The 27,275-nt window shown below is 50.3% G+C and overlaps 9 protein-coding genes across 9 annotated transcripts; 4 read left to right on the top strand and 5 right to left on the bottom strand.

The window, feature by feature from the left end:
* Window positions 1–1,137: 1,137 nt before the first annotated feature.
* On the top strand, window positions 1,138–2,624 carry cpcA (amino acid starvation-responsive transcription factor GCN4; the record flags this gene model as incomplete). Its single annotated transcript, XM_058465920.1, has 3 exons — window positions 1,138–1,141; window positions 1,189–1,845; window positions 1,903–2,624. 3 exons carry the CDS (start codon window positions 1,138–1,140, stop codon window positions 2,622–2,624), a joined length of 1,383 nt encoding a protein of 460 aa, XP_058317248.1.
* A 2,438-nt stretch (window positions 2,625–5,062) lies between these two features.
* Window positions 5,063–6,877, bottom strand: N7508_007857 (asparagine synthetase domain-containing protein; the record flags this gene model as incomplete). Its single annotated transcript, XM_058465921.1, has 2 exons — window positions 5,063–6,118; window positions 6,167–6,877. The coding sequence occupies 2 exons, from the start codon at window positions 6,875–6,877 to the stop codon at window positions 5,063–5,065; spliced, it is 1,767 nt and encodes a 588-aa protein (XP_058317249.1).
* A 328-nt stretch (window positions 6,878–7,205) lies between these two features.
* On the top strand, window positions 7,206–9,678 carry N7508_007858 (guanine nucleotide exchange factor VPS9; the record flags this gene model as incomplete). Its single annotated transcript, XM_058465922.1, has 5 exons — window positions 7,206–8,469; window positions 8,538–8,546; window positions 8,595–8,848; window positions 8,915–9,573; window positions 9,633–9,678. 5 exons carry the CDS (start codon window positions 7,206–7,208, stop codon window positions 9,676–9,678), a joined length of 2,232 nt encoding a protein of 743 aa, XP_058317250.1.
* A 468-nt stretch (window positions 9,679–10,146) lies between these two features.
* Window positions 10,147–11,672, top strand: N7508_007859 (putative toxin biosynthesis protein; the record flags this gene model as incomplete). The annotated part of the gene is made up of 4 exons (XM_058465923.1): window positions 10,147–10,338; window positions 10,445–10,583; window positions 10,638–10,746; window positions 10,802–11,672. 4 exons carry the CDS (start codon window positions 10,147–10,149, stop codon window positions 11,670–11,672), a joined length of 1,311 nt encoding a protein of 436 aa, XP_058317251.1.
* Window positions 11,673–12,258: 586 nt separating this feature from the next.
* N7508_007860 (ceramidase) lies at window positions 12,259–13,449 on the bottom strand (the record flags this gene model as incomplete). Its single annotated transcript, XM_058465924.1, has 4 exons — window positions 12,259–12,430; window positions 12,506–13,022; window positions 13,115–13,301; window positions 13,360–13,449. The coding sequence occupies 4 exons, from the start codon at window positions 13,447–13,449 to the stop codon at window positions 12,259–12,261; spliced, it is 966 nt and encodes a 321-aa protein (XP_058317252.1).
* A 791-nt stretch (window positions 13,450–14,240) lies between these two features.
* N7508_007861 (putative mitochondrial carrier protein) lies at window positions 14,241–15,281 on the top strand (the record flags this gene model as incomplete). Its single annotated transcript, XM_058465925.1, has 2 exons — window positions 14,241–14,295; window positions 14,350–15,281. The coding sequence occupies 2 exons, from the start codon at window positions 14,241–14,243 to the stop codon at window positions 15,279–15,281; spliced, it is 987 nt and encodes a 328-aa protein (XP_058317253.1).
* Window positions 15,282–15,883: 602 nt separating this feature from the next.
* N7508_007862 (uncharacterized protein) lies at window positions 15,884–17,589 on the bottom strand (the record flags this gene model as incomplete). Its single annotated transcript, XM_058465926.1, has 3 exons — window positions 15,884–16,105; window positions 16,155–16,220; window positions 16,270–17,589. The coding sequence occupies 3 exons, from the start codon at window positions 17,587–17,589 to the stop codon at window positions 15,884–15,886; spliced, it is 1,608 nt and encodes a 535-aa protein (XP_058317254.1).
* Window positions 17,590–19,991: 2,402 nt separating this feature from the next.
* Window positions 19,992–20,725, bottom strand: N7508_007863 (putative prefoldin subunit 1; the record flags this gene model as incomplete). Its single annotated transcript, XM_058465927.1, has 3 exons — window positions 19,992–20,160; window positions 20,346–20,512; window positions 20,696–20,725. The coding sequence occupies 3 exons, from the start codon at window positions 20,723–20,725 to the stop codon at window positions 19,992–19,994; spliced, it is 366 nt and encodes a 121-aa protein (XP_058317255.1).
* A 763-nt stretch (window positions 20,726–21,488) lies between these two features.
* On the bottom strand, window positions 21,489–23,097 carry N7508_007864 (HMG-box domain-containing protein; the record flags this gene model as incomplete). The annotated part of the gene is made up of 3 exons (XM_058465928.1): window positions 21,489–22,772; window positions 22,829–22,891; window positions 22,939–23,097. 3 exons carry the CDS (start codon window positions 23,095–23,097, stop codon window positions 21,489–21,491), a joined length of 1,506 nt encoding a protein of 501 aa, XP_058317256.1.
* Between the last annotated feature and the right edge of the window lie 4,178 nt (window positions 23,098–27,275).

A 27,275-nucleotide genomic window follows, 5' to 3' on the forward strand; every position in this document is an offset into this window, starting at 1 on the left:
CGTACAAAAGAGAGTTTGGAGATCCACTGTACCACAGTGGCTTTTGGACAATGTAGTGAAACATAATAAAAAACCAAAATAAAATAAAAGTGGCTGAATGTGGCAATATAATTGCATACAATTGGATCCCTCGTATAAAGCTACAGAACAAGCATATGCATGGTCATGCCAATTAGAAATCCGGTCGATAGCGGGCTCCCGATTCGGCACCGGTCCGGTTCCTGCCCATAGCCAGCAAGCGTCCACAAAACACGAAACACGAAACACGAAACACGAGTTAGTGGGAAAAGTAACTGCTCAATTGGGGGCTAAACCGCGAGGGCTGGTCTCGCCAAGGACTTAGCTCCAGGAACGAGGCCTGAACCAGAAAGCGTAACCGATGTTTCTTTGAAACATCAAAAGCCTGCCATTGAATCCCACCGAGGTTCCCTCAGCATATGTAGGGTGTGAAATTGCAGACCGGAGTTAATAACATCAACTCCGGATCCGAGAATGTCAAAGTCAATTTTACGCCCTTCGGCAAGGCTAAGAGAAAAGCGGACTCTCTATAGGACACGGGCCATGGACACAGCCCGCCGCGGGGACACAATTGGGAAAAGATCGGTGGAGCCTTATCTGTAGAGCGTCATTCCGGATACGTTAGGGTAAGCCCGACTTCCTTGATTCTCAGTAAGCACACAGAGGGGACAATAATGAGACAATTATATAGAGTAGTCTGTTTGGAATAGAGCTGAATTGAGAATATACAAGATCATTCATGGGAGAGAGATTATAGGGATCAGTGGAGTACTTGGTAGATACCTCTGATGCATGCAAGAAATGCAGGACGCGCAGGTATCCAGATGTATCCAGGATGGATGCCTTGGAATCGTCGCCAGTGAACCAATCAGAGGGGCACCCTCACCTGTGACTCACACCCCGTGACCTGCCCACCAGTCAGCCCCGTGCGGCTCTGGCCCCCGATTGGTCAGCACCGCACACTGAGCCCGAAACGCTTAAGAAGTGCCTGAGTTCCCGCGAGTGCCTGAATTTTTCTTTCTTTTCTCATACCCGTTTCTTCCTTTACATCCCACAATTCACACCCAACCGCCAAATTGCCATCTGACTACAACTACACTCAATCTACATACAGCCAAAATGGGTGTCTTCTAAACTCCCCCTCTCGCGCTAGCCAGTCTTTCTCAACAGAGAACGACATTATCTTTCCAACCGGAACCCAACCCTTTTCCTCAACAATTCACCCCTCAGAGTCTCCTGTTCCAGGATCTCTGAACTTCAGCATCGCTTCGCGTAGCTCAAGTTCTTCCCACAACAACGCTTCCCCGTTCGACTTTTCGTCGTTCACCACGGATTACCAACAGCAACCATGGCTTCCTTCGCCCCCGCACACCCAGCCCTTGGCTTCCAATCAGAACAACAACAGCAACAGCAACAACAGTGCCCGAGAGGACTTTGTGCTCTATCCTTCCGCTCCCAGACCGCAGCCTCGCAGAGACTCGCGTGCTCCGACCGTGAACACAACCCTTAGACCGTCTGCTCTCCAGCCTTTTCTGGCGCAGAACATTTCTCGACGAAACTCCTTCAATCTGCAGTTGCACCGACACCTTCAGCAGCAGCTCTCTGGCTCTCCTGTTCCAGATCCCAGAGTGACCCAGCTTGCCCGGTCTCCCTCTTATTGGTCCCACCCCACGTTTAAGCACAGCCGTCATCACGCGGCTTCTGTGCCTTCCAATTCTCCACACACCAACCGTCCGCCGATACCGCTTTTCAACGGTCAGGCCCCGAACCAACAGTACAACACTCAAACATATCGCCGCATCATGTCTACTCCCAATTTCCTGGAAGGTAATTTACCATACGTCTCACCTTACTCAAGCGACTCCATCGCTAACTTTGCCCAAGCCCCTCACGACGACCTTTTCGGTCTTCCCTCTGCCGGTTTCCACGGCATGGATTCTCCCCTCGCTTTTGAATCTATCCCCATGGGTGACGATGAGCTCTTCTCCGGTCCTCCTGGCACCATCTCTCCCAAGGACCTCATGATGGACAGCTCCGTTCCCCCCTCCGGCACATTCACCGATCTGAGCACTCCATCCTTCGAGTCGCCCGGTAACTTTTCTCAGAACACCTCCCCCATGTTCACCGACATGGATTTGGTGGGCCACGAGGAATGGCCATCTCTCTTTGACGGCTCAGAGCACATGAACGCCTTCGACGTCGCTTCCCTCGACGTCGCGGCCGTTCTTGCCGCCGAACAGCCCAAGAAGCCTTCTCTCCGTGTCTCAGTCGCTCCTTCGTCCCCTGCCTCGCCTGCGCTGAAGCGCTCTTCTCCTGCTCGGTCGTCGCCTGTTCCCGCCTCCGGTGGTGTCAGGCACTCCAGCATCTCTGGAGTCGGCGCCCGCTCGCGCAAGAACCTGTCTCCCGTTGAGTTCGACCCCAGCGATCCCATCGCTGCCAAGCGTGCCCGTAACACCGAGGCCGCTCGCAAGTCTCGAGCAAAGAAGATGGAGCGCCAGGCCGTTTCCGAGCGCCAAATCGAGGAGCTCAGGGACATCATTGCCGCTCGTGACGATGAGATTGCCCGGCTCAAGGCTCAACTTCAAATCCAAAACACCTTCCAGTGATCATGATGCATCACTTTCCTTTTCCAAAATATGTTTACCTGTTTCTTGTCTTTTCGATTTTGGTTCATGCCGACCCGTTTGGGGTTCTGTGGTGGGCGCGGGTGATGGGTTAAGCCTAGCCTCGACGTCTCACCGAGATACCAGTTTGCTTTTCATCTGGATCTCTAAAAGTTTGAGACGGTCATCATACACGTCCTTGTGTTCTTTCTTTTCTTATTCAGTCTGACTGTCTTTGCTATTATTATCTTTTTCAACCGCTCTCGGTTTTCTTGTTCAGCCGGTTCTGATTGTCTCCCTCACTTCTAGGTGTTGGGATTGACTCGTGGCTCTTAATATGGTATTTGCTTTTGATTGAATCAATTCTCTGCTTTATTATTACACCCTGGTATCATCGTTCTCTCGTAAATATCTTTCCCGTAGATCTAGTACCTTTGGCGAGTTACCTTCTGCGAAATCCATACAACATGAGTAGTATTCGTCATGTGGATGACCAGGCAGGAGTTGACCTGCAGGGCTTTGATATTCGCAACCTTGAATCCAAAATATCTAGGTTAGAGATTCTTATTTGGCTTGACCAAGTACGAACTCTTCTATTCCAGATCGTCGACTTCTCAACCCGAGAAACCATACTAAAGAAGAGGCCTGATCAAGAAGGCCGGAATCTAAATTTCGTCTTCCTTTTTTCTATACGCCCGAAGCTCCAGCAATGACCCTAACAATTATACTCTGCATGTATTCCTTCCTACTACAGAGGAAACGAAATATTGCCTTATAGACTACGATGACAGGCTTCCATAAGAGAGGTCTCCCCCTTTTTATTTTTTCTTTCTCCTTCCTCTTACCTCTCGAAGACAATCTTAGAAGTCTATCAAACGCGCCTCCTCTCTCTTCCCTTCTTCCTCCGCTTCTTCCCTCCGCATCTATACAAGTCACTTCCTGTCCTCTTTCTTTTCCTTCTTCTTTCCTCGGCTACTTTCTCATCATCAAATCAACCGAAAACCTCTTGTCGACACTTTGCTTTGCACTACTATCTCTTTCCCAGTCCTCAACTAAGTACATATCCCCCTCCACAAATGATGGTTCTGACTAAAGTTGTATGTTTTGTTGAATAGGCCATGGACATTTCGGTGCTCTATTCTGAGCCTGGTCGGACCGTCAACAGTCGCGACTTTTTTAACCTTTTATCTTGCAGAGCCTGTTTTCTAAGTCCGGTTAACAATACCCCCCTAGACCACTAGCAACACCGAACAGGCGACTTGCCTGCGCAGACGAAAAGGAACGCTGAGAATTCATCTTGGGACGCGAAACCGTTTCCAAAACGCTGCTAGGTCGGACCAAATCAGCTTCAATCAATCGCCTTGTACGCCCATTGCTCAACTATTTAGCACTGTTCCGCCGTGAGAAAGTCCAAGGTCAATATCCACATGAAAAATTAGATTCTCGATTATATCTTGGGTCACAAGCCTCGGTTCAGGGTTAGAATTGATCAACGACAATGATTGTCAGAAAGGTCAATCCAAGGGAAAGAGAACCAAAATGGAAGCACTCAAGAGACTAACCAGACCTGGTGTTGGATTGATGGATTCTCGCTTGTTGAAAGTTTAGGTTAAAAAGACAAAACAAATCTTTCATACAGGCCATTTAGTGTAGGTATCGTGATGAACATTGAGTCAAGTCAGAATTCTACAATTGGTTAACCTACTCGAACAAATCATATCCCCAGTAATCGCGCGAGGAGATATAACTCATCCTTTCAAAAACAGGTCTATGGGTATGTGTATGTGTATGTGCATGTGCATAAGGGTGTACAAGGGACCATGAAACAGAACCAGATCAGACTTGCCTTTATAGACCTCATCAACTCCTCCAACTTCCCTAGTCCACAACAGCCCCAAACCATCCATCCACACCCACAAAGAACCCTCCTCACAAGATCCACGAAGCTACCATAGAAGAACACGAACATCACTCATACCTCTTCCTACTACACCCTGCCCGATATCTTTCAGTATGAGCCCCACGCTGGCAGGACAGCTGTTGCTCTATGGCTGAACAAAAAAGGACAGAGAGAGCAGAGTGAGGGGGATATGAGGCGTTTGTGTTTCTGGTGTGGCGTGCTTTGTGGGTTGTGAGATGGGGATGTGGGCGTTTGTGAACTTCTTTTGAGTTGAGGTGTTGTGGGTGGGGGTGTTGAGTTCATTTCGGAAGTATCTGTTTCTATGTTGTGTCATCATCAAAGGTGGTTCATGGCGTTGAGGGTCATGCGGAGAAGAAAAGGAAGAGATTGCAGAAGAGAGGGAGATGGGAGAAGAGAGTAGGAGAAAAGAGATAGAAAAGGAAAAAGGAAAAGGGATTCAAGGAGGTAGCTAAGGGTGTGGAAGGGAGAGAGGGAGTGAGAGGGTAGGACTGGGAAAGAGAATAGACAAGGCAGGTGCAATTCAGCTCAAGGCATCCGTGCCTTTCGATCTGCCCGTTTCCATCTTCGCCGTCCTCGCCCCAAACTGAATAGCTCTCTTCTTCTCACGAGAAACCTTTGACAAGCCTAGCCGAAGGGCAACAAGCCGCAACGCCAATTTCTCAGAATCGATATCAGCTGTCGCCTCAGTCTTAGGAAGTCCAAAACCGCATTTTACCCACACCGGGGCTTGCGACACCCACGCCACGAACTCTTCGTCCAGATACGGAAATCGAGTTTCCCGACCCCAGTGAGAGAGGACGCGGTCATCGCGGCCGAGATTCCTCGAGCCAAGACGGCTGACGTCAAGGTTGATCTCGGCGATGAGGTCTTGGAATCCGCCGCGGGTGAAAGCAACACCATGACGGCCATAGCCTGCGAAGAGCTCATCTGCCCCGAGGCCCGAGAGGAGAACGCGTGCGGATGTTGTGTAAGGTAATGGTTGTGACTGCGGGTCGGCTGAGCTGGTTTGGCTTGTTCCTTGCCCACGAGATGCGAAGTACAAGGCACATGCGATGGATTGGTCCATTTCGGTGTTGTGGGGTCTCATTAGGCGCTTTACTTGCTCGCGGTGTTGGAGAGTTTCAGAATAGGGGATATCAATGGCAATGAATCGCCAGGTACGCCCAGGACATGTTTTTTGGAGTTCAATATGTGCCGAACGGCCGGTCATTCGGTCTGGGCAGTTTTCGTAGATTGAGAGTGATGGTGATGACGAGTTTTGTGGGGTGGCTTTTGCAGCAGCTGCCACCCTAGGGTTTTCAAATGCCACATTGAGGAGGTCAATTGGCTCTTCGAGGGGAATGATGTCGTGAGAGAGTCTTGCGAGGAGTGTGCAGTCCAGGCCACCGGAGAAAAGGACCGCGGTTTTCGCGGTCTTGCCTGGAAGGTAGTTTGGTGGCTCTGGCACGTTCTGTATCCTCAGCTCCAGGGACTGGCGTAGCATTGAATCAAGCTCCTCGACGAATGGAGAGTCTGTTGTCAGTGCAGGGGGCTGCTCTGTGGGCAGAGATGTGTTCATTGGAGAAATTGGTTTTCTCTGTATCCCGTCAGTTGTTGCACCTTTATGTCAATTATGGACACGTACAATATGACCTGCAACTGATGAAGCATCTGAGCTCCACGGCAAGGTCTGAATATGGCACAACTCCGTGGGAGAAACCGGAGAATCTTCAGTGCGTTCGAGATTAATCGTATAAACGCCTTCCGTTCCCACCTCCTTGAAGCAAGAAATTGATGAGCTATCGCAAATGCTGCAGATCTTCAGGTTGCCATGTTCATCAATCCCCTCGAGAAGGGATCTTCTTCCCAGGCAATCCCTGCTGTAGAAGAGTCTTGAGTGAACTGCATCGTAGAACACAAAGGCGAATGGCCCAGAAAGACTTCCAATAGCTGCAGCCATTCGTTCGATAGCATCGCTGGATTCACATTGAACTGCCTGCAGAAATAAGTTGAACACGCGCTCTGTATCGTTTCCTTGGACGCGCTCCCCACTGATCTTCCAGGCTTCTCCGTTCCAGCAGAGCACAGACTGGGTGGTGGGGTCTACGATTGGCTGAGTGTACACATGGTCACCTCTCAATGAAAGGACTGTCGACGTGAAGGTAAGATAATAGGAAAGGGGTGGAGCTGACCCATCCTGAGCCTTGATATCTTTTTGTAACGTGTGAGTTTTGTAGCTGTCTGGCCCTCGCTGTTTGAGCAGATCGCAAGTCTCCTGTGTTGGTGGCGTCAAGCTTGATGGGCTCAACGAAAAGAAAATCCCACACATTGTGGTGACAGGGCGAGGAAGGATCATTGTTTGGAGTTGGGGATGGACTGCTTTTTATGGCTTGTTGCCTCAGGCCGCAACTTAGTCATTCCTCTCAACCTCCAAAATGTATAGCTGGTTCATTGGACAATATACAGGACACAGAGTATTATCCGGAGCTAATTTTCTCAAAGAAGAACCTGCATCGCCGTCATTTACATATCAACACGTGGAGTTGACACCTGACATCCCAGGCGCAAATCGGTTGAATGATGATCCGCGCATCAACATGAGCCTCATGATAGCGCATGTTCGTCGTCTTTAAAAGCCCCTGAAACACACCCCTTTTTTGCCCTGGCGCACATGAAGACCACAGATGTCGGCCTCAGACCTCTCGATGTCTCAGCCCCCCGAGACGAGGGACCTCCATAATAACGAAGATGTTGAGACGCCCGTAGCCGCTACTTTGACCGATCTCTCCGCCCAAACACAGGAGGAAACCTCGAAGCCAGATAACAACCAAACCGGCGAAATGGGTCATGAAAAGGCAAAAGAGCCACTGGTATTAGTTGACCCCTCCGATTCCGCTCCGAAATCTTCGACAACAGCTCCCCAGCCCTCATCACTACTTGATCAAGAGCCACTTGCGGGGCAGATGGAAAGCCTGTCGATCTCAGGAAATACGGTGCCAGACCAGTCACCCAGCGCGAATGCTCCTCCTCCACCTACTCCTCCCGAAAAAGACGATGTTTACCTCAACTCAGCCTCCGCGGCTCCTGCGCGAACACTTCCGCCTATCGATACAAGCTCCGCCGGTCCCGAGAAAGAGCTCCCAGATGTGCCTGGCCGGAATGATACAGAGACAAATCAGGCTGGTCAAGGCGAAGAAGCTCGAGAGGATAATGATTCTCAGCCAGAGATTCAAAATATTATGGGGCAATTCCAAGACCCCGCGCGAAGCTTCGACCAACAAGAAATTATGTCTCCGCGACTCGAACTTGCTGATCAGTTCCGCGGTCCCGGCTATTTCCCGCCGCGCAAGTCGAGTCTTGATCCTGCGCCCCAGGCTGAATCTGCAACTTCTCCTATAGGTACATCGCCAGAGAGCCAGGCATTACCCAAAGTATCCCACAAGTCTGTTGCTCATGACGAGTCGATGTCAACTCGGCGGTCGTCTACCTCCACCGTTCCACCGATGCCGGAACCTGAATCAGACAAGCCCTTTGACTTCCACCGGTTCCTCGAACAACTGCGTCACCGTACTGCCGACCCGGTGGCTAAGTTCTTACGCTCATTCCTTATGGAGTTTGGAAAGAAGCAATGGATGGTCCATGAACAGGTCAAAATTATCAGTGATTTCTTGACATTTATTACGAATAAAATGGCGGTATGCGAAATATGGCGGGATGTGTCAGATAGCGAGTTCGACAACGCCAAAGAAGGCATGGAGAAGCTTGTTATGAACCGTTTGTACTCCCAGACTTTCGCGCCAGCCATCCCGGCCCCCCAACAATACCCAGAAGCGCAAGCCGGAGCCGACGGAGAGAGCTTGAGCGGCTTCATGGGCCCTGGCGTCGAGGCCAGCACCAAGAGGACATCGAACGAGATGATATCCTGGCCCAGAAGATTCGCATCTATGGGTGGGTAAGTGAAACACATCTCGATATTCCACCTGTGAGCGGCGGTGGACGTCGCTTCTTGAATTTAGCGCAGCAAGGTATGTATACATCTTGAATTCTCCAGGCTTATCTGACTTGCTTCATAGAATTATCAAAAATTAACGGCTACCGGGCTCCCCGAGATAAGGTGATCTGCATCCTGAATTGCTGTAAGGTCATCTTTGGTCTTTTGAAGAATACTAAAAAGGCCGATACATCCGCCGACTCTTTCATCCCTCTCTTGATCTATGTTGTTTTGCATGCAAACCCGGATCATCTCGTCTCCAACATCCAATACATTCTACGTTTCCGCAACCAAGACAAACTCGGCGGGGAAGCAGGATACTACCTGTCGTCTTTAGTATGTCTTCACCCCATATAGACCACTTTGGTCTGCTATACGGCCTATCAAGCTGACTTGTTCCAGTCTGGAGCCATCCAATTCATCGAGACACTCGACCGCACCAGTCTTACCGTTAGAGACGAAGAATTCGAAACCAACGTCGAGGCTGCAGTCTCTGCCATCGCAGAACAAAACCGTGAATCAGAAACCTTACAAGAAAAAGCCTCAACCCAACCCCCCTCCCAACCTCAAGCCGGCCCAAGCCGCAAAGACGCCCCCCAGTTCAGTAGCGACGACGACACTTCCGCCCCCGTCGCAGGATTACTCCGCACCATTCAAAAGCCTCTCTCCACAATCGGTCGCATCTTCTCCGATGACGGTGATGCCGGCCCTTCAGCCCAAGACCGACCTCAACCCGTTCCCACCCCTCAGCCTGGAGTCGCTCCACCCCGACTCACCCCTAACGTCTACCAACCCCCGCGCACAAGCAGCGAGGAACGCCGTCGGTCCGGCGACGAGCGCTCCGGCCCTATCCGCCACGGCAGCGGAGCATCTGCTAAAAAGAACTTAACCCGTGTGCTCGATGCCCAGGACGCGGCAGCCCGCCAGGCTAGCGCCGAGGATGCCGAAGCGCGCCGTATCCAGCGCAAAGAACATAATAATGTTGTCGAGACGCTGTCCAACATGTTCCCCAACCTGGACAAGGATGTCATCGACGATGTCGTTAAGATCAAACAGGGCAGGTAAGTGCTCTACTTGCACCTCAGGAACATCCCGTTAGATCTAAGTTAACCCATGACAGGGTTGGTCTCGCCGTGGATGCATGCCTTGCTCTCAGTGCCGAGTAATATATAGAATCTTGCATTTCTTGCTTCGGAAAATCATCTCACGAACAGCGGCAGTATCTTTTTTTTTTTCAGATTCAGATGAATTAGCGCAGCGCGAATAAGTAATGGCTTTTCATACTGAACGTACTCCTTATACAGTAGTAACGTGTTGGTTGTAGATGTCCTGATACCCACCATTTCAGAAAAAGGGTAATAATGAATTGAATAACTAAATATAGAAGAACAAATACTAAGAGCATGGCAAATACCAATAGTCTGTATTGAAAGCTGATTACTGCAGTCCATAACTCTGGTGAATCGGCAGTTGAGTAGCGCAAACTCCCAAGATCCTCGGCTCCCCGCAAAAAGACCGCGGCCTCTCTCCCGGAAATTTATTGAACCAAATCCCCATACTTCTGGGAACTTACAGAGTATACGCCTCGCTGTCTCTGTCTCTGTCTCTCTCTTCACTCTCGGACATTGTCCACCATGTCCTCCCCCTTCCGCATCGTCGAACATGTCATACCAAGTCAACACATCAGGGAATACCCCGGCGCCACAGCCAACGAACAGGAAGAATCCCTGCAACTAGCCGTGAAACAATACATTCCCCTCGATAATCCCAACCCGAGACCAGGCGACGTGACCATCCTCGCTGCGCACGCGAATGGCTTCCCCAAGGTGTGGAACAAAATGCCGAGGTCCAGCTCCGACCCGCTCCCGGAGCTGCGCGTCGCATTGTAATATGCGAAAATGTCGGTTGATGATGTACTAACCATTTTCTCAGGAGCTGTATGAACCTCTCTGGGAGGAAATCCACGCGCGGTCGCAGCAGAATGGTTTCCGCATTCGCAGTATCTGGATGGCTGATGTCGCGCAAGAAGGCGAGAGCAGTGTGATCAATGAAGACACGCTGGGAAATGATCGTATGCGACCTGACTCCATATGGCACGAAGACTCTCATGCTTATTAGACCGCAGCTAGCTGGTTCGATCACCCGCGCGATCTGCTCCATCTGGTCAATGTCAAGAGGGCAGAAATGCCCCGGCCCATCGTCGGCATTGGACACAGCATGGGCGGTGCTCATCTGTAAGTCCAACCCAGCATTTTAAACCAGCGCAATATATAACTAATCAAACCCCAGCACGCAACTCTGCCTAATGCACCCCCGTCTCATCCACACCCTAGTCCTCCTAGACCCAGTGATCCAACGCCAAACAACCCAACTAGACGGCCTAAGCCTGCTCAAGAGCAAGCGCGAAATAGCCAAAACAACCCAACTATCCACGCACCGGCGCGAGATCTGGCCCTCCCGCCAAGCAGCACTAGAAAGCTTCCAACGAAGCCCCTTCTACAAAACCTGGAACCCACGCGTGCTGGACCGCTGGGTAAAATATGGTCTCCGGGATCTCCCAACAGCAATCCACCCACTGCCCCCAAACGCAGACAAATCCAATCCTCCCGTAACCCTCCGCACACCCCTGCATCAAGAAGTCTTCACCTTCTCCCGCCCCAATTACACCCACATCCCAGGCAGCCCAGACCCCGTCAACCGCGTCACACACCCAGATCTGGACGCCGACCATCCAGACACATATCCATTCTACAGACCCGAGCCTGCGCGGATCTTCGCTCAACTCCCGCATCTGCGTCCGAGTGTACTTTACATCTTCGCCGGGAAAAGTGATATGTGTCTGCCACCTATGCGGGCTGATAAGTTGGCTAACACGGGCACTGGGCTTGGGGGCAGTGGAGGTGTTGCAGCTGGGCGGGTTAGGGATGTTTTCCTGGAGGAGTTTGGGCATTTGCTTGCTCAAGAAGCTGTGGATGAGTGTGCTGATGCTGCTGTTGCTTGGCTTGCTCCTGAGTTGGGACGCTGGAGAGATGAGGAGGAGCAGTTCCGGGCCGGTTGGGAGCGGAAGTCCAAGATTGAGAAGGTTACTGTTGATAAAGAGTGGTTGGACAGGGTCCCTGCCCCTGTTCGGAGGGCTAAGAAGGTTGAGGCGAAGCTTTAAGGGGGGAAACATCATGAGCCTGTGACGCTTGCTCTTCTTCTCTGCTTATTCTCCTGATATTTTCTTGCCTTCATACCCCGGGTTGGACTGGACCATGCATGCATGATACGGCGGAGTATGCCACATCTTCATCTACACTAGCACCCACGTACATACCTCATCTAGAACTTGAAACCAGGATGTGGATCGTGAGACATTTTCTATTGCACTTCATATCCTACGAATGACACTGAATGAAAACTCCCCAAGTCCAACCCGACTCCCATATATAGCAACGACCCCATCACGCCTCAGTTAACAATGTATTTCTAAGCACCAAAAGCGAAAGCAAAAAAAAAAAAAAAAAAAAAAAAAGGAAACTTCCGTCTCAGGGACGAATCGAGAACGCCAAGAATTGAAACGATCAAAAAGTGCCCCGAGTCTCACAGCAAAAGGGATTGAGATAGACAGGAAGGAGCGTGGTATCTAGTTCATGTTCATTTGCAAAATTGTGGTATATCGCTCCCAGGCATAGGCGCTGAAGTGAGCCAAATACACCGACGGGAAAGCAGGAGAGGGGGAGACACTGAAAAAAATCTGGGCCTTTTCAGATTGACTTTTTGTCCTGGGTGATAGTGTCAGCGGTGCGGACCACTTCGGGAATATGCCAGAAGCGCGCCCAGCGCAGTTGGTATTCGTCCTGGCGGCCGTTAAGACAATGGCGGAGCCAGATGCCCCAGATGATATAGAGATAAGCGCCTAGTCCAGTCATGACGTGCCTGTATGAAAGTCATTAGCGGGATGCCCGATGATGCCAGTCTACGAGGACAATAAAAGTGTAAGCTAAAACATACCACCAACCGTGACCCTCCAAGATAAGACCCCAAGGCAAGCCAACCTGGTGACGCAGCCGCCGAACCTGAGAGCAGAAAAGATTATCCAAGTTCCAGATTGCGAAACCGCCTAGGAACATGACCAGTCCATAGCAAACCATGAACCACATGGTATTGAGGGTCTTCTGATCGCGCACGTTCTCGTAGTGCTGGCGCTCCTTGGTAGGCACAGGGAGACCCTTCATCTGACGCTCTAGGCGGTCTTCCTCAGTTGAGTGGCGCCACTTTGGTCGGAGGGTTACTTCCATGGTGTGCATACTCCGGAACACCACGACGATCGTTAATAGGGCGTAGGCATTCTGGTGGAAGACTGGGTCTTGGAGGTAGTGGTAGTATAGAGTGATGAAGATGGCAAGGCCGGTTAGGGAAAGGGCGAGCCAGACTCGGAGGATTACTGAGCGCGAGTAGGAAAATGAGGCGTAGACCATGAGACAGGTCGTGTATATCATGGAGAGCTCGTCGACTAGTTGCATAGGGTCTGATGGGGCTGGTTAGCTTGGTTCTTTGATGTATGCCCTGCCTTATAATTGTCGCGGTTTGACTTAAATTCTTGGGCTGTGGGGAACTTGCATTTCAGGGTTGAATGGAAGAGGAAGCTTCCTGTGCCGACTACTAGGTAGCCTAGCAGCGAGACGATGAAGATCTGGTCATGTCCATTGCGAATACAGCTGCGGATGCCCTTGAATCCAAGCCACATGAACATCAGATTTGTGAGGGTGTTGACAATCTCAGCGGAGTATTCGGTAGCATAGTAGTCCTGGGAGTATTTGTTAGCTATGGCTCATCGGTGTCCCGCCATCTATCGCATAACTTACCTCTTCGCACCAGTTCAAGGTGGAGGTAACAGGCTCCCAGTACCCATCCTTTGCAGGAGGATATGGGAAATGAGGTAGATACCGAGCCATCAGGGTTATCAGGCCTGTCTCAGTTGGTATTTGGGGGAAAAGTGAGGTTGAAGGGAAAACAAGACATGACGTCGATTATCACCCCCCAAATTGGCGCTAACTGATTGGTTGCCCGAGTCCGCGCCATGCCGGGGCTGTTTGCGGCGTTTCTCTTTTTCTTTTTTTGTTGTTTTATGTTGTTTGTTTTCGTTTTACTTGTGTTTTGTTTATCTTGCGATTGATATCTATTGTTATGCTATATGCAGGACTATAAACATAGACATAGGCATAGGCACAAGGATAGACAGACATAGATCTAGCCGCATGTCTGAACATTGGTGCCTAATTTAAGTGGACGGTGGCATGTTATATAACAATCAGTTATGCAATTTGGTTGTGCCACTCAATTTCATGCATTTGCAAGTGCATAAGGGCATCTCTGTTTAGTTAGCGTTATGTACTTCTGTATAGCAAACGGCAGCGGTGAATGCGGCGGTGAGGCTTATCAGTTGCAGATCCCGATGACTTCACTCCGAGCCTCTTTTTTCCGAGGTTCACAACAATTGCTTCGTATTTTTCCCTCCAAGTCATTCCCAGGTGGAATGCAGGCTATTATCTGACTGTGACGATTGTGGTCTGGGGAATTCTTCGCTGTTTTGCTCTTGCTGTTTTGAGAATTTTTTACGCATCCGGCTATCACCATCCCGCCTCGCATACACGACTCGCACCTTCGATCTGGCATCGAATCCCCTATCCTCAGCCTAATCATCGCTGCTGTTAAACTACTACGGGTCGTTTGTGGCTCCTGCACAATGTCGAACAACGGCGCGGTAGCAGTGCCGCAGGTGAAAACCAGCCCCTCAACAAGTATGCCTCGGTCAAATCTCAATGGCTTCTCCTGCTAACTGTGTATTGTTGCAGCATCCAAAACTCCATTCCACTTTGCCGCAGGACTTTGCTCTGGGCTCACCTCTTCCATCCTCCTCCAACCCGCCGATCTGCTCAAAACTCGAGTCCAGCAATCCCAGGGTGCCTCCCTCCTTCCAACCCTGAAAGCAATTATCTCCTCTCCAAACCCAATTCGTGGACTATGGCGTGGTACACTCCCCTCAGCCCTCCGGACAGGCTTCGGGTCCGCCCTCTACTTCACCAGTCTCAACGCACTGCGCCAAGCCGTAGCGCAGACCAACCCAATGGCCCTGGCCAGTCCCGCAAACTCCGCCAAATCCTCCTCCGTTCTTCCTAAACTCTCAAATACAGCAAATCTAGCCACCGGAGCTGTTGCAAGAGTAGCCGCAGGCTTTGTAATGATGCCCGTGACTGTCCTCAAAGTTCGCTATGAATCCGACTACTACGCATACCGGAGTTTACTAGGCGCAGGACGAGATATTGTCCGAACGGAAGGTCTACGGGGCCTATTCGCAGGATTTGGCGCTACAGCCGCCCGTGACGCCCCATATGCAGGCCTCTACGTCCTATTCTACGAACAACTCAAGCGCCGCTTCTCCGTGATGGCCAACAAATCCACCAACAATGAGACACCAACCACAACGGTGTCCTCCTCCTCAATCAACTTCGCCTCCGGTGCAGCAGCCGCCGGTATGGCAACCGCCATCACCAACCCCTTCGACGCTGTCAAAACCCGCCTGCAGTTAATGCCAGCCAAATATGGCAACATGGTGCATGCCACGCGGCTGATGCTGCAGGAAGATGGCATGCGCAGTCTCTTTGGTGGCCTCGGTCTCCGCATGGCCCGCAAAGCGATTAGCTCGGCGCTTGCCTGGACCGTCTATGAGGAGCTTATCCTGCGCGCTGAGAAGCGTCTGGAGAGGAATCACAAGATGGGTCTTTAGGCTTGTGTTTTGTCTGTCCTTATATTTACTTCTCCTGTATACATACTCATCCCACTTTTTGTATAATAGCCTAGAATCGAAAGCACTGGTCTGCGTCCGTGCCCGGATGCGCATGTGCATGCCTTGCATTAGGCTTAGTCCAATGGGAATTCTAGAGATGGAGATTGATGGACTGCTTTGCATGTTGTTTATCAATTCTCCGACTCCACTTGAAGCCTTCAATGTTGCATTCATATTGGGGAGTTCCCAGTTGCTACTGTGCTCAACTTCTACTTGTATAAAACCCGAGAACGTCACCAAACTGTTTATTGACAGGCAAGGTTGACCGGATACATAGAATTGAGCAGCGATAAGTGAGACTGACAGAGAGAAGAAAAGACGGGAAAAAACCGAGTCATAAGCTCATGTCGCGTTACTGTACTACCACATGTTCTGTGACGTAAGAAAAGAAACATGACCAGAAATAGAAACAAAGCGCAACGCAAAATAATTTCAACCACAAGCAATCGCATCAATCGTGATCAAGCCAAATCCCAAAAACACAGAGGCAAGACAGTGCGTAAATCAACAAGCATCAATCGTATCAAACTCTAAATGGACACTCATGCGAAGACGCGCAGTCGGCCCTTAGGGCTCTTTTTCCGAACGAGGAACATCTTGTCCTTGTTGCGGTCGTTGACTCTCAGTTCAGTCATCGAGTGGGAGGTCTGAGCGATGACTCTTTGGTTCTCCTTCTGGTGACGGATGCGGATAGTGTGAGCAAAGAGCTCCTCTTGAAGGTCCTCGTTGATCCATTTTTTGATGATGATGTATTCGGAATCGTGCTGCTGAGGGTTATTATATTGTGACGGATACAATTGATATTTCTCTTACCTCGTCCCAGTCCCAGGGCAGTCCGTAAGCGAGCAAGGTCTCCGGCAGCAAGTGCTTGCGATGAACCTGATAGACAATTAGTCAAATCCCCAAGTAGAGGTTGGAAGATGCATACCTTGATCCAAGTAGCCTTCTCCTTCTCCTCCTTCTTCTCTTCCTTTTTGTCCTCTTTCTTCTCTTCCTTCTTCTCCTTCTTCTCCTCCTTGTTCTTCTTCTTGAGAATAGCCTCAATCTCCTCCTCAGTATACCCAAACTCAATGCGCAGCCGATCACGGAACTCCTTGTCCTTCCGCGCAGCCTCCTCCCTCTGCCTCTGCTTCATCCTCTCCTGCTCAAGCTTCCACTCCTCAACCGCAGCAGCCTTCATCGCCATCTCCTTAGCCCTCTTCTCCGCATCCTCCCTCGCCTGCCTAGCCTCCTCCTCCTTAATCTGCCTCACAAGCTCATCTCTCTCCTCTTTCTCCTCCTGCAACCTCGCAATCTCCTTCAACTTCTCCTCCCGCACAAGCCGACTCCTCTCCTCCTTCTCCTCCTGCAACCTCGCAATCTCCTTCAACCTCTCCTCCTTCAGCTTATGCTTAACCTCCTCCTCCTCAGCAGCAGCCCGCTGCGCCTCCTCAAACCTCTTCAACTTAAGCCTCTCCTCCGCCTCCCGCTGACTAGTCTCATCCCGATACTTCCGTTCATAGCGATCAAGCTTCCTCAACCGATCCCTCATCTCAGCCTCATAAGCCTCCTCCTCATGCAGCCGCCACGCCTCCCTCGGATCAATCTGCGGCTGCGGCTGCGGCGCCGGCACCGGTGCAGGTGCAGGTCGCTCCTTATGCGCGCGCTCATGCGTGCGCGCAAGCTCCCTCTCCAACCGCTCAATTTCCAGCTGATGTTTCCAGAGATCCATATCCTGGCGTATATCATTCCGCTCCAGCGAGTGCTGGTTAGCGACTAGCTCATGGTCACGGTGGAAATGCATCGGCGAGGCATCGCGCGAGACGCTGCTGTAGCTGCGCTCGCGGGAGTGGTGGTGCGCGTGGGCCGGCACTTGCACGGCTGGGGCTGGGGGTGGCGGGGCTTGCGGGACTTGCAGGATGTCTTCGTCGTGGAAATGGTTGCCGTTGTGCTCGCTGACGCGGTGTTGGACCCGGCGCGATGAAGGCTTGTTCTCGCTGCGTTGGGCTTGGTCGTTGAAGATCATTACGGTTGGGTTTTGGGGTGGGTCGCGCTCGCGTCTGCGGCCGCCTGTTGAGGCCGACCGGTGCATTCGTGTTGGTTGCGCTGGTGCTAGAAAGGTCTTCACTTCTGGGTGGGCGTGATGGTGGCGTGAGGTTGAGCGTTGGCGGATGTGGGTTCGTCGTCCGGGGCGTCGGAGGGAGACGTCTGTCTCTGAGAACTCCGAGTCCTCGGAGGTGTACTCGTCGTCCCAGACATCCACGGGCATTTTGGGTGGTTGTGAGGTTGTTGGTTGGGGGTGTAGATTGGGCCCGATGGAGGGGGCCGGGGGGTGTAGTCCGATATAGAGGGAAATGAAAGAAGAGTAAGGGTGAGATGAAAATCGAAAGTTAGAAAATAGAAAATCAACTAGAGCAGAGGGGCCAAAAGTGCGTCTATACGAGAGGCTTATCGGGCGGGGGAGGGGCTGGGAAGAAAAGAAGAGGGAAATAGTCAGGAGAACAGGTATTTATTGAGCTCTATATGCATTTCAGCCTCAGGGATCTTACATGTCCTCGATTTCGAATCCGTTCTATTCTATACCCTCGACCGTATTCCTATTCCCTCGCCATTCACTCTATTACCCCTACTATTACCCGATTTCCCTCCGTCTCTCACTGTTCCTTACACACACCTTCACCCATTCTCCCAGGGTTCTCCCACAAGATATCATCATAGAGGCCCACTTGAAGCCCACTCCAACGCCCTATCACCCCTTCTAGACCGCAAATTACAAAACCCCACCTACAAAAATAGGCCCGCCCCCCAACTCAGAATGCATCTCAAATCCTAATGCCCAGTGGTGCCCAGTAGAATATGAACTTATCGCGCGCGTCTTTGAATAGTGTGGACGATCCAGAGATCTAGATTTGCGTTCTGTTCGTGGGTTGTGTTTCGTCTCGTTCCTACCCAAGCGCCGACCCTGGCCCTGGCCGCCCCGGCTCTTAGTCTGGCTCCTAGTCTGACTTTGACTCCCGACAGGGCGTAAGCGCCTAATTACTGGATAGGTCGGGCACCAAGGGGTTGTTTCATCTTCAGTTGGATAGTATTCTAGTGATGCAGTATATAGATCTGGAATGTGAATGGAATGGAATGTGAACCCGTGGATTAGTCGGGTGTTCCCGTGAGTGACCCATGGGCACATGATGGCCACCTCGTGCCCAACAGAGCCCTATCAATGACTTCTTCAAGTCTAACTCGGGCAGGGAACATACTGTAGACGAGACAAAGATCTCACTAAGGTCTCACTTCTCAAGCATACCATACACATCCACACCTTATACCAACAACAGGTCAGCCACAATCCGCTCAATGATCTGTGGTACAGTATACATGGACATTCTGTGTACCGGCATGGCAAGAAAAAGTACCGCGCCACGCTACCTAGGCACATTCACATCTCGTGCTAGACCAGATCCCCTCCTAGGGAGACGGTAAAGACACTAACAATTTATCCCGTGTACCCACTACCTTACTATCCATGCACTATACAAGTCCATACATACAGAACTCACCACAATAATACTCCGTACAAATAAATCAGTTACACCACACACGGTGTCAGTGCATACAACATTCCCGGATTCCAGGCGAGAGTGTGTGTGTGTAAGTACGTCATTTTTAATATATGCACGGGTTGTGGGACTCCATTTGGCCGGTGACGGTAGCCCTACTTTTTGTGACTTGGGGATGACGTTAATGGCGTTCAGTGCAGGGATTTGGTTATACGTGAGTTTGTCTAGATGATCTTGTTGGTAGAGTATGATGTTTTGTGTATTTGGTTCGGTTATATTATTGGTGTACAGAGTAATTTCTTTTTTTTGCTCGGTTATCATGTCCTGGCCGGGTTAAGTATTAATGGCTTGTATTGATGTCGAATATATCGTCTGTGATCTGAAAACTTGATTGAGCGCTCTTTGACATTTCTCCTTGCATTGATTGTTGCTGCATTTTGATAAGACCTTATCAGCCCCACTGTGCTGCTTTAAGGATGCAACTAGTACATGTCAAATGTGAGGCTATTTTGTTGTCTGTGGGACAGTTATTTCATAGACTTGGGCATAGAGTCCAAGTATCATGTTTACGACTTTGCGTCGAATGTGCCAACATCGCGTCCCGATCTAAACATGAGCATTCAACGTGTATGCCATCCTACAGTCGATCGACATTATCTTGATATCAGATCGACAATGATAGAACAAATATGGAGACATTATCTGAAGATAGACTCGGTAGATAGCCTATCTAGATATTGTAAAAGAGATAGGATATCAAGTACACCTCTCCTCTTTCATCAAACACATTGCATCAAAGAATAAACTCCTGGGTATCCAAGTCACAGCCTGCAGCTCAAGTATACATGTGTAGAACCAGCCCAGCCGGACATAGAAGGGCGGCCATCAGTACCCTAGATGTCTCCGGGTATCCATTCCCAAGATGACATCTTCTCCATCTCCATTTTTGGTGTCGTAGGCCGACAAGAAGACAAACAGACACTCCTGTCGACCGTCCTTCAGCTTGGGGCCATTGGAATCGCCAAGCCCCTGGTAGAAAGATACCCTTAATAATATGCGCTCCTATCAGGCGCATCACACCTGTTTTCCTTCATTCTTATCATCCAATCATATCCCTTCACGCCCGACCTCCAGACTTGAGGATCTGCTCAAGGTTCTCCCGGGATTTCTGATGCGTCGTCTCATGGTACTGGAGCTTCTTCTCCAGATTCGTAATCTCAGAGGCAGCCTCGCCGCTCTCGCGTGTAAGGCGCTTGTTAATGGTATCGATGGGGACATTAACAAACCTGAGCAGGGTTCAACGTCAGTCTCACATCCAAGTAGATAATCAGTAGAAGCGACACAATTGGGTGAATGTCTTGAACCCCGAGATCGACAATCAAGAAAGAAGAGGAAAAAAAGTCACAAAAAAAAAAAAAAAAAAAACCACCCCAAAACAAAACACAGCAAAACAGAAATAGCAGGAGCTTACATCTTGCCAACACCCTCATATACTTTTGTCTCGGATGGCAAGTCGGACAACTCCTTCGATGTAAGCTGCAACATACGGATATCGCGCTGCTTGGCTGTCATGTGGGCCTTGGTGAGTCCGATTTGTTGCTGCGAAGCGATAGCGCGACTTTCGATCTCCGAGAGGAGCTGTAGTGAGACTGGTTAGCGCCTCTGCACGGATTATACGGATTGTACAATTTTAAGAGCTGGGATTTTTGGCGCGTCTCCGAGATGAGATCAGAGGCTGAGACCGATTCTCGGCGCCCCCTGATCCAATCGTGGGCCTGCTTCTGTACAGGGACGCTGAGGGGTATTTCGTTCGACACGCACCTTCTGGAGAGCTTCGTTTGGGATCGACATATTGGATATGTGGGTGTTGCGTTGGAGCTTGGGTGTGGTTGAGGGGTAGGGTGGAGGGGTGCGGAGGTTGTAGCGAGATTTATCTTTTTGAAACCGAGGTGGTGGAGATGGGATTAGGATAAATGATGATCGGCTGAGTTCAGGTTCGTGTGAGAGACTGTTTCAACTAGGTGTCACCACGCAATGTCTTAACAGAGTCAGTGAACTTGTTGCTTGGGGTCTGATGAAGGCGGTGGCCGAGAGGGCGGTGAACAGCGGGCCTTTGGGCTCGAAGTATACGAGTTGTGTTGACTTCACCATCTATTTGATTATTCTATTGAGGATTTGTTTCTTGGAATAACTTGGAACGGATATTTGACAAGTAAAGCAAATTCGCGATAAAAAGCAGATTACCACCCTGTCATCATTCTCCGACATCAGAAATCTAAAACTAAAAACCAGACGGCCCCCAGTTTCGTACTTGATCAACGATCAACAACAAAAATCAACATGATAGTTCCCCAAAGAGACAAACAAGGTAACATGGCACACACGAGAAAAAGAAAGTCGAAAAAGACGAAGCAATGAAATCCTCCTTGAGGCTCAAACTCAGACGCCCAACTCCATACCACCTAAGCTTTTGTTGTCCAGCCCAACGGCATGGCCAGCTCTTATGCTCTTCTAAGCGAGGAGTGCAGCAGTAAGAAACAATGAGCATAATCAGTTGAGCGAGTGGACATATGAAAGCTCTTGTCCAAAGAAGGAGTGAGCAGAACAATGGGGCTTAGTAGTTTTGGGCTGGGGCCTCGCCGCACCATATATCAAACTCGCTATGAATAGTATCAGTCATGCCAGGATGCTCGCGTTGCAAGTCCCATGTTTGGTCCCGAGCATCGGTGTTGTGCATGCTGGGGAGGTAGGCGGAGACCATATGAGGGTTTTGGTATGGGGCCGGGCTGGCAGTCATGGGTGGGGCTGCTGTGCCGGGGAAGTAGTTTGTGGTGGTGTCCTCGCCCCAGTTTGGGTATGATGAGATACCAGAGGCGAAGGCAGCTCCGGTCATGTTGGGGAGCCCGACAGCTTCAGTGCCATTGGGGTACACGAGCAGCGCCGGGTCCATGTGGGGGGCTGCGTGCGTAGATTGCGGCTGGAGCAGCTCGTGATGTGAGGCACCGGGGAGACCAGCGAGCGAGGAACCGTATTGGGTGTCCTGCTGGATTGGGGGGCTGGCTGCGCGGAAGTGGTCTTCCTCCATGTGGGTCATGCCATGGAATGAGTTGGACTGCATTGACAGGCCAGTGGGGTGGCTTGTGTTGGACCAGGAGGAGCTGATGTAGTTGGGCATGGACATGCCGTGCTCGGGGGTTCCGTATGGTGAGGGATCCCGGCTAATGTCGAAGTAGCTCTCTTCAAAACTCTGGTTGCGGGAGTGTGCAAATGATGGCCCTGGTGTCATTCTGGAAACTGTTGAGCCAACTTCACTCTCAAAATCCGAGCAGAATCCCTCCTCGAGGACGTGAGATTGTAAATGAGAAGATTCTTCATCTCGCCGGCTGACAATCTGACCTTGCTTGTTTGGGGAGAACTTGTATTCCGGGTGGGTTGCGGCGTGAGCATCGCGCTCAAGCTTGGCCAAGTCTTCATACTTTTTGCGGATATCATGCGGCTCCAACTTCCAGCCTTGACCCGCAATCCTGGAGACGACCTGATGGTTGGTCACCCCGACGAGCTTCTTGGTTCGTTCTGAGTATGCCGAGCGATAGAGCATGAAGGAGTTCATTGGCCGGGAGATCCTTCCCTTGGCCTTGGCTTCTTTCCTGCGAATCTCAGCAGGTCGGGCAACCCACGCGTCCATATCCTTGATTGGAACATCATAGTCTTCGGTAAGTTTGCTGATAGCCTCCTCAATCTTCAAGCCAGGTTCAGACAGAGTGCTTCTGGTACGGTTGCGCCGTTGTTGTTTTGCCTTGCCTGCTGGTGCACGGCGGCGAGGTGGAGTGGGCAATCCCATAAACTGTTCATCTGCTCCTGTAGGAGGTGTGTTTACCTGAGGACCAGGAATCATCATCTTTTGCAAAATCGGATCAGTTTGGCGAACCGGGTATTGCTGGGAAGAAGACTTACCATCTGAGGCGGAATAGTTTGAGGGAAAGTATTGGCGTTGAAGGTTGAAGGAGAGCCATATTGCTGTGGAGATTAGCAAGTTTGTCAACAACATAGAATAATAGACTCACCATGCCATGGGCCATGGTCCCGTTGAAATCATTAGAAGCCACGTTCATGCCTCTGTACATAGGCGGGTAACCTCCGCGGCCATCGAAGGGCTCTTCTATAAGGGAGGTCCCATCTGTTGACTGGGGAGGTGAAGGGGGAACAGGTGTTATCAAATTCATTGTTGTGGAGGTCTGGGAGACCCTAGATTGAGATTGGAAGCTGTTGCAGACTGGATATCCAGCGACAAGGAAAAGCCAGAAAAGGATGCCAGAAAGAGGAAAGAAGTGGAAGAGAAGTAGAATAAGATATGCTGTCGTGCTACCCTGACGATGGGCGGTTTTGCGTATGTGGTACTCCTGAAAGAGCGGGTCTCAAACAGAACTGCAGTGATGCCGGAAAGTGAGACAAACAGCGTAACCCAATTGGATAGTCAGAGTGTGTGAATGTATAAGCAGGATGAAGAGGGAGATCGGTGGAGCAGTGTCAAAGAAGTAGAAGACAGAAAGCCATAGACTTGAAGATTGGAAGACGGGCGGGTCTCGAACTAAATAAGAGAGGCGAAGATGGAGAGGGGAGAAGCAGATATGCAAACAGCGAAGCAGAGGCTGAAACTGACTCAAGAAGAAGGCCTGGAATACAATACGTCTGGTGTCGATATATTTCGCCTGGTCGCTGGTTTATTTTATTTTGTTTCTTTTTTACCCGACTTTATTTTTATTTTTGATATTATTATTTTTTCTATTCTTTTTTTTTTTTTTTTTTTAATTCTAAATCTTGGAAGTTCTTGTCGCAGATTAGCTTCTTTGTCCTAGTCAAAACATTCTATTCTCATTGGCTTGAGACGCAGATTTTCCATTCGCCTTCCATGGGTCATAGTTCATCTATAGATCCCCTGGTCACGTTTGTGCAGTGCGCAGCAACATCTCAAACAGCTGTCTTTGTGCCAAAATTGGCGAGCACAGGGTCTGGTCGCAAGAATAGATGGAGGACAAGTAGACAGTGCACCGGATATCCTGAAGCCCACATGGGATCAGACATGGTATGCTCTGGGCCATGCCACTGGCGGGGCGCAGACCATGGCACCGTAAAAACTTTCCAGTCGCATGATACCCGGGGATTTCCTGGGACAGATGGAAATGGGAAGGAGAGAATACTGGGGTAAGGGGTGCTAGATGGGTCGGGTGTTGCTATCCAAGCTCGGTCATAGAAGCTCTGGTTGGTTCATTCTCGTTTTCCTTTTTGGGATTTGCCTTTTCCCCATTTTTCCTTATTTTCTGTGCATATCCAACTGCCACTGTGCAACGGAAGCAATTATGAATATATATGGAATACTCCAGAAAGAAGCACGCCTACATTTGCATTTGGAATTCAGCCTCAACAAGAGCTCCGGTGTTCAAGGATTCTACAGTAGAACGTCGGTGTATTAGATTGGATGGACACGGGTAACTTTGGGGGCTTAAGCTCAGCCCTGCAAGAATTTTAACGGCTATACTACCTAGATACTAAGTGCATGACAATACCAAAACCTCTCCACTCTCCAGTCTCTGGGATGGCCTGACATCTGCACGAGGGGGATCATTATCAACTTCCCCGCCGAGCATTCGGTGGACCCATCGATCTCGAAAGTATCCAAGATAGATTCAACTCAACCATGGAATGGCATCGAGAAATAGGAAACAGTCTAGATCTGAGAGCCAGGGATTCGGGGAGCTCTGGGTTTGGAACTCAAGAATGAAATACAGTTACATGTAGCTCGGAACCTGGAAGCCTACAATGCCGGGGACGAAGACTTATGCCTCCCCTAGAAACTTCCCGTCTATCTCGGCTTTAGTCGAGTAGATCCTAAGGGAGCGTCGGTTCAGACTGTCGCGCCACCTGAGTGATTGGCGGGGGCCGGTTGATGTATCCGGTCGAGTCTGGTCGGTGTCTTGGCAGACTAAGCTCCTTTGGATCGGAGCGTGACCTCCGATACCCTAGTTTGTCCAACAGGGTTTCCCCCATGGGCCCCGTTCCATAGGATTCTACTTTTTGACTTTGGTCTCGGGAGTGCCGATCTATATGACGGTTCCAGTTTGTGCTTGCCCCAATGAACGCATGAAGCATTTGGAAGGTGTACTCAACCACATCTATCCAATTCTATCCATAACAGCGGCTCGCGCTTACGCCACTAAGGTTTAGCGTCTGTCTACTCCTTTGTTGACAGGGGGAATCGCGGAGACAGAACGCCTCCGCAGATCAGATCCATGACCTGAGGCATGCATCTTCTTTGACGGGGTCTTGATCGGGGGGCTCAAGCGGTTCAAGAATGACAGCTGCAGGGACTTGTCGCCCCGACAATGCGGTGAGAGCCCATCTAACCCCTGTGTTTCCTAGTAATGAACCATAATTCTCTCAACGCCCATGTCATCTTACCCTGTTGTGCGCAGGTACGGCTGGCCACGTTTTCTACCCTCGTCGGGCTTGGCCATGCGATTTCCCTTTGTTTGACCCTGCAAGTTGGCTTCGTCGGGGATCTCTTGAGAACCCCGGACCATACAGAACGACTATCAATTGCCGAAAAGTTGGAGAGCGTTGAACTGCATGAACTGTAATGCGCTATACAAGTGCTGTGGCAATTCCCCCTTGAGGGCTGACAGAATGCGACTTGCGTCTGCAGGTCCATGTGGTTGACTGCTGTATCAAAGGAGTTCATTCAGGCCGACTCATTGAGCTTATCTTTCTTTTTATTTATTTGTGGGGTCGCCCCCAAGTGCTCCTGTCAGCACTCTGTTAGATGTGTGGGTATCTACAAGTCTGGGGGTCAGCATGAATGCACATAAATCTCAATTTCGGATTATCAAAATTACTTCGTAGTACTCCGCAAAAGGTGGAATATTTCACCCTCCGCCGACTCGGTGGACAGTCCATATCAAGGGTCTGTATTTCAATTCAACATGCCCGCTCCCGAATGTTGAGCTGTCGATTTACCCATTTGCACAGAGTTCTCTTTCCGGAAAACGGTGCTCTAGGTTGATTACCAAGGATCAGGAAGCGGACCCCACCTGGAGTCGGTGATCACAAAAGTATAATACGATCATCCGCCGAGACGGTGGAATCCCACCTGAGAGTCAAGCAGTAATTCATACCAAACTCAATAATAGTTATCCTCGTATTCGATTCATTCAAATGAATGCACAGCCCTCTAAGATTGGACAGCCGCGATAACAGCCCTTGCATGCTTTCCAAAAAATAAAAAAGTGGAAACACGATTGACAGCAAGGATCTCCGCTCAGGGCCCTTTCCTGCCCTTCTAGAAGGCGTTGGAGGCTCAGCGCCATGCCGAAAAAGGGCAATAGAGAAGAAATTCCAACGCTACATCAAGCCATCGGGTCTTCTGACTCGCGTTCTTTGGGCACCGCCCTGATCGCCGCAGTTTAAAACAGCTGCGGTTCATGAAAACACCTCCTTGCCCAGATCGCCCGGTCTGGCAGGTCTAGAGATAACTACGTTTCAGCGTGTTTCGAGTTGTTCATTGTTGATGCTATTCTCATCGACCCGACGGGAGGGTTAGAGATGAACAAGAGTCGTTATAATTGGGACGATCCAATCTAGATTGCATCAAAGAAAACAGAACAAACTGAAGAGATATGAACGAATCAATCCTCTGTTCATGCGAATCCACCCAAACTAACCCCCTAAGTCACTAACTCACTTCCAATGATGCCTGTCTAACCTCTGGTCCCCGATGCACCGCTTTGATGAACGCCGGCTCTGCAGGGGTACCGGTTGGTCCGGCAAAGAGAGGGTTATTTATTGTCACAATCTGCCGCGATATCCCCAACGCAAGTCAAAAAGCTCAACACACCCATGAGACAAGCCCATCTGTCGCAATCCCGGTATACCACGCCCTGCTCAGCGTGGCCAGGTCGGGGATCAAATCATCCAAGCTAAATTGGGGAGAAAAGATAGAGATGGGCAGAAAGGGCGAGGAGCGGGATGGAAAGACATGGGGTTGACAGGCCTACCAGGGAAATTCACGCAAACAAGGATCGTCCATCGACATCACAGTGATGTCTTCAAGCCCGATTGACCTCAAATTACCCTATCAGATCCCTGACCAAGCAGACGGCGGTAAAGAGGCAATAGTCAGCGTCGGCGATCAAAGCCATAGATACGTTCAGACCGCTATACGGGACATGTATCGCGAGGCACCAGCTGCACAACTACGGCCGTCTCATGGTGAACCAACCAGGGATGTGGACGCTGCTAAGCTCGAAAGGGGAAATTGGCAGCGATAATCGATGGCGAGCAGTGCATGCCAACGTTATCATCCAACAACTAACACTGGTCGGGATTGGGTAGGCGATCAACGGGTTTC

The sequence above is a fragment of the Penicillium antarcticum genome (assembly GCF_028974205.1).
Source record: "Penicillium antarcticum strain IBT 31339 chromosome Unknown utg000008l_segment0_segment0, whole genome shotgun sequence".
Classification (NCBI taxonomy): Eukaryota; Fungi; Ascomycota; class Eurotiomycetes; order Eurotiales; family Aspergillaceae; genus Penicillium; species Penicillium antarcticum.